The sequence below is a fragment of the Limulus polyphemus genome, unplaced genomic scaffold (genome assembly GCF_000517525.1).
Source record: "Limulus polyphemus unplaced genomic scaffold, Limulus_polyphemus-2.1.2 Scaffold7536, whole genome shotgun sequence".
NCBI classification, from domain to species: Eukaryota; Metazoa; Arthropoda; class Merostomata; order Xiphosura; family Limulidae; genus Limulus; species Limulus polyphemus.
In genome coordinates this window covers 33,144-38,319 of record NW_013673146.1, presented here as the reverse complement: position 1 = coordinate 38,319, position 5,176 = coordinate 33,144, and the positions used below count along the sequence as shown (strand labels likewise).

At 36.2% G+C, this 5,176-nt stretch overlaps 1 protein-coding gene across 1 annotated transcript in view; it reads left to right on the top strand.

Annotated features, from left to right (window-relative positions):
* Positions 1-2,808: 2,808 nt before the first annotated feature.
* The window catches only part of LOC111089833, a gene marked incomplete at its 3' end in the record, with an annotated part of 32,180 nt that continues 29,812 nt past the window's right edge, over positions 2,809-5,176 (top strand). The window contains exon 1 of the mRNA XM_022402990.1: positions 2,809-3,138. Coding sequence (XP_022258698.1) covers positions 3,007-3,138 — 132 coding nt within the window. The remainder of the gene's footprint in view (positions 3,139-5,176) is intronic.

Genomic DNA, 5,176 nt, shown 5'->3' with positions numbered 1-5,176 from the left:
CAGTAATTGTCTGAACGTGAACACGTCTACATTTTGTGTAAGAGTAACACAATCTAGCCAACCACTAAACTCCGAATACTATATATTAAGAGTTGAGTTCTTTTGACAGTAAAATGTGGTTTTACGAAGTTAACAGATCGAGTACTATATCGGAATCTTTTTTTTCGATTTATTTTTGTTTTTATCTTGAAAGTCACAAACTGAAGTCATACATTTAGGAACTTTACTGACTTCGTTAAAACTAGGCCTCACTTCCAAATGTATAATCTTGAAAACTTGTTTTAAAATGTTATAGGTATTGAAATGACATAACAGTGTCCAAAATGGTGGACATAATATTTTGATTCTATAACTGTTTAACTGCCAGGGGATTCGATGGGCTACAGAGTGGTGTCACGATTCCAAGTATTAACCCGAACGGTATTATTCGACACTTGGCTTAAATGGCCAGATCATAAATGAAAAGATTAAGACATGGACATCCCTAATTTTGGACACTCTTATAACGTCTCCACAGTCGAAATTACAGATCATGTTCACTGGTTTATTGTGGGCTCGAACCTTGAATCTTCCGATCCGCAACTCGGCAAGCCAACCATTAGGCCAAGCGGGTATCTTTTACTTTCTTATAACATACACATTATATTTTTGTGTCATAACCATAAAACTGATGAATATAAAAAAGAACAAGAACGATAACTCACGCGCTCACGTGCTGCAGAATACATCATTTACTAAGTTAATAAAAGACTAAATGATGGTTACATAAACATGGATATTATGTATTCACAAGTGGGCAACAAATTTGGAACGGAAACTTGTTTTATGTTTTACAAAAACAAACAAAAAACAATGTTGTTTCGGATTTATTGTTTTAGCGCACAATGAACTATTTGGCCCCTTACCACTGCAGCAATCAAACCCCGGATTTTAGCATTATAAGTTTAAAACTTACCGCTGACCCACCGGAGGGACTTTATTGTTTCAGTGAGCGAACATGTAGTTATCGTTATTAGTTCATTAACCTCTCACCAGGGTTCACAAATTAAACAGGCTTTTTTTTTCCCCCACCATATAATAAGATTTTTGTTAAACCTTTGTTGTCTAATAATGACGTGAGTGTTTGAAAAAAGTGTTAACAACAATGAAATATATCGATTGATATCATGCATAAAACCTGATTATTTCTGGAATTAGCGAAAGGCCTCGTCGGCAGCAGCACAAAAAGATGTGCAGTTGAAACGCTAGTATATATATCTCACTTGGAAACCACAATTATCGATCAAAGAATGAGATACGAATACAACAATAACAACCTTGATAACTGTTCACACATCAGTCTGATTGTGATTTATCAAACCACAATTATCGATCAAAGAATGAGATACGAATACAACAATAACAACCTTGATAACTGTTCACACATCAGTCTGATTGTGATTTATCAAACCACAATTATCGATCAAAGAATGAGATATCTTTTTTTTTTTATCCCGTACGAATACAACAATAACAACCTTGATAACTGTTCACACATCAGTCTGATTGTGATTTATCAAACCACAATTATCGATCAAAGAATGAGATACGAATACAACAATAACAACCTTGATAACTGTTCACACATATATTTCTTTAAGGGCCCTAAGAGAATCCTAGTTTTTAATCGTTGGTTTTCTACCGCAAAGCTACACACCACATAGATTTGTCCACCGCGGTGGAATCGAACCCCGGATGTTAGCAATGTGTTTTGTTCGTTTTTAAAGAGCAAAGCTACCGCGGGGAATCGAACCCCGTATTTTAGTGTTGTAAGTACGTAGACGCAGTACTTCTCTTCAACTAGGGGACTAGCATTATGAGTCCGGAAACTTTTGTTGCGCTCGCCATCCCTGATTATTAAGTGACAGAGTAAAAAGGAAGGCAGCTAATCCACACTACCGACCGCTACTCTGTTAGATTGAAGATTGTAACGCATCCAATCCATCAAAGCTCGATTTTTGGGGAGGAAGGGCGAACCATAGACCTCAGATCCACAGTCCGTCACGATGGGCCACGCTAGGCCTTATTGGAGTATAATGTAGCTCAAATCACCGATCTATAGTTAATTGTATAGTTAACAGTACTGACTTTTCTAGCCCTAAGTCTTGTAGTGATAAGCAACTTGCAAGACAAACAAACATATAACACAGAGCAAACAGCCTCTAATGTCCATAACAAATTTTGATTGAAATACAGCGAATTATGAATACACCTAAAGAACACCTCAAATTTGCCCAAAGTACTGTTCACGTTGTCGCGGCATATCGGGCATATTTTAGAATAATATTATTTTTTCGTAGTAACAAGTACCAGCGTATTTCCAGTTAAACGTCGTGTTTAAAAATATGCATTTTCACTCATCTGTGGATGTGTGTGTGTTTATCGATAATGTTTTGTCAGTATCAAAGAACAACCTTAGTCTAGTAATCTTTTTATAACAATTGGCTGGATAAATAGGTCTCTGTCATATAGATTTACCCTAGCAACAGTTGTCACAACATATGTGTGTAGAGGTAAGCACGTGTAGCTATAGGCAACACCCCCTCACGTGCTACGACAATATGTTAAACATTGTACCCCTCCGCCACAAATTAGTTGTAACAATTTGGTTAATTCCTTCTCAATTAACATTTAAAAATGCTAGAATTAATCATTGTAGTATTTTTTTATCTTCTTGAAGTATTTATGAGGGTGTAGATTTGAAAACCTAAGGAACTTTATTCTATCACTTAACCGCTCGTTTCACTCCGCCGTGTAGCACTCTTCCTTGTCGTGCGCGCATAGGCGTATCGTTTGGTACGAATACGTGCGGGAAGAGGAATGAAATGGAGAACGTTTATAAGCGGTATACAAACAACCTAAGGTAACATCTTCAGGAGCTTAAAAAATAACCCGTCTTTATTTGTGAAACACTTGTGATCCTACCAGCCTGTTCTGTGTCATGTATATACATGATGGTAGCCAGTGATGGCGTCAAATCCAGACCTCGTGAACCACCTCAGGGACGTCTTCGATGTGTGTGACGATGAAAACCTGGGTTATATTAGTCTTGAAAAACTAAAAGAACTCGGATACAAGTACTTTGGAGGAAATGAGGAGGTAAAATAAACCTAAAAAAAATGTAGAACTATACGAATAGTGTTAAAAAATTCGAAGTTTGATTTGTTTGAAAGACGTAGTATCACATATATTTTGTGTTGAATTCTCTCAACAAATATGTGTTTGTAATATATGTTTTTAAAGTTAATTAAGTTAGTGTTAGGCTGAAATGTGAGTTTACTGACAGTTGAATTATCTTGATAAATATTTCGATAACTATATGTTCCAGATTGAAGAATCATGTTTTTTATGTTGTGGTAAAATACATTTTTTTTTATAAAATTCAAACATTACTGTAGTCTAATAAATCTTGTTTTTAACTTCTGTAACATTTTCTGTAACTAATAAATGCACGTGATAATAAATAATTTGAGCTAATGTTCAAGTTAAAACAAAAATGAGGATCTAATATGCAACTCGTATATTTTGGCATCACTCTTTCCGCGTTATTTTTTTTCCTAATAACATCCGATGCTTCGAATTTAATAGCTTTTTTTTTTTTTTTACTGTCCAAGCTGGTTTGAATTTTCTGTTCTCCTCAGTAAGGAAATTACAATAACGTAAAAAGTATCCTATTCCAGCGTAATATGGTCACTGAAAGTAAAAACATTTGTATGTATATTTCATTATCCAATCATTCAGGATGTTGCCCCACAGTAACTCTGTCATTCCATCAATATTACCCTTTCAGTTTCACATAAAAAAACATCACGTTGATGCTGTAATTTTCACACAATATCCGTGCTCTGGACCTAAAAGAACCATTTACTGTAACGAATTAGTTGGTCAGGTTGAACACGTAAGGTTCAGATAATAATGGTGTGTTACAATCACCTGTGGGAATGAAGTATAACATCCGGTAGTGACAGTGCTCCCCCGTTTATAAGGGGGAGGAGCATGTAAGGATGCGAGGTTCGGATAATTGGTGTCTTAACATCTTTCAAATGCCAAAGCTGATTAGAATGTGAACCCCTACCTATCATCCATAACCAATTGTTAAACCTTAATAATTTATAAATAACTGGTTACAAGATGTAGAAAATTGGTAAACTAAATAAAAATGAAATATTTCTTGTTTGTTTTGTTTTTAAACACAATACACGCACGTATATGCAGAGAGGGTTCGGCCGAATCCCCTGTTTTTGTGATGTAAAATATAATTATGTTTATATAATTATAGCGCAGTTGCTTTTGGTAGTTGACGTTTTCTACGTAGTCTTCAGACGAAGAATCAATACTCTTTGTCTTGAAACAGTCCTATGCCCCCAGACCCCCCCCCCCCTCGTAATATTTTAGCACAATATGTGTTGGCTTTTGATCTCACAAATTAGAAACCCCCCCCCCTTTCAAACATTCTCCATACGGGCCTGCAATAGGTTATCTGTGCTCGGAACCCGTCTTTTAGCGTTGTAAGTCCTCGGACTTACCAGTGATCCTGGGGGACACTATGAACCCGTCTTTTAGCGTTGTAAGTCCTCAGACTTACCAGTGATCCTATGAAACATTTGTATGATTTATAAAGAAATTTTATCGGTTTTGTGGAAGTTCCATTTCTACATTGTAAACGGAAACCATTATTATTTCACCATCTACAACCCTAAACCCTCATCTAGATATTTAAAACATGTTTTAATAAACTAACATTACTGTGTTAATAAATAAACTATTCAGAGGTAAGGTTGCAGACTTACAGTGTTAAAATACGGGGGCTCAGTTCCCCCGCGGTGGACAGAGTACAGATAGCCCACTGGGTAGGTTTGCACTAAGAAAACAACAGCAAGACAAAGAGAAGTAAAATTCTCTATTTTGAAGTGATAGATAAATATAAAAAGACGTGCACTGTGGATCTTAACGGTGTGTTTAACAAGTAGAAGTGGTTATGTGCCTTAAACAAACCTATTCGGTCTACTTCTAGATATCACATGCACAATTATAGCGTTTAACTTACAAGAACAAAAAGGTTTGTTAACCATCCACTACGCACCAAACATGCTCGCCCTTTCAGCCGTGGGGGCGTTATAATGTGACGGTCAATCCC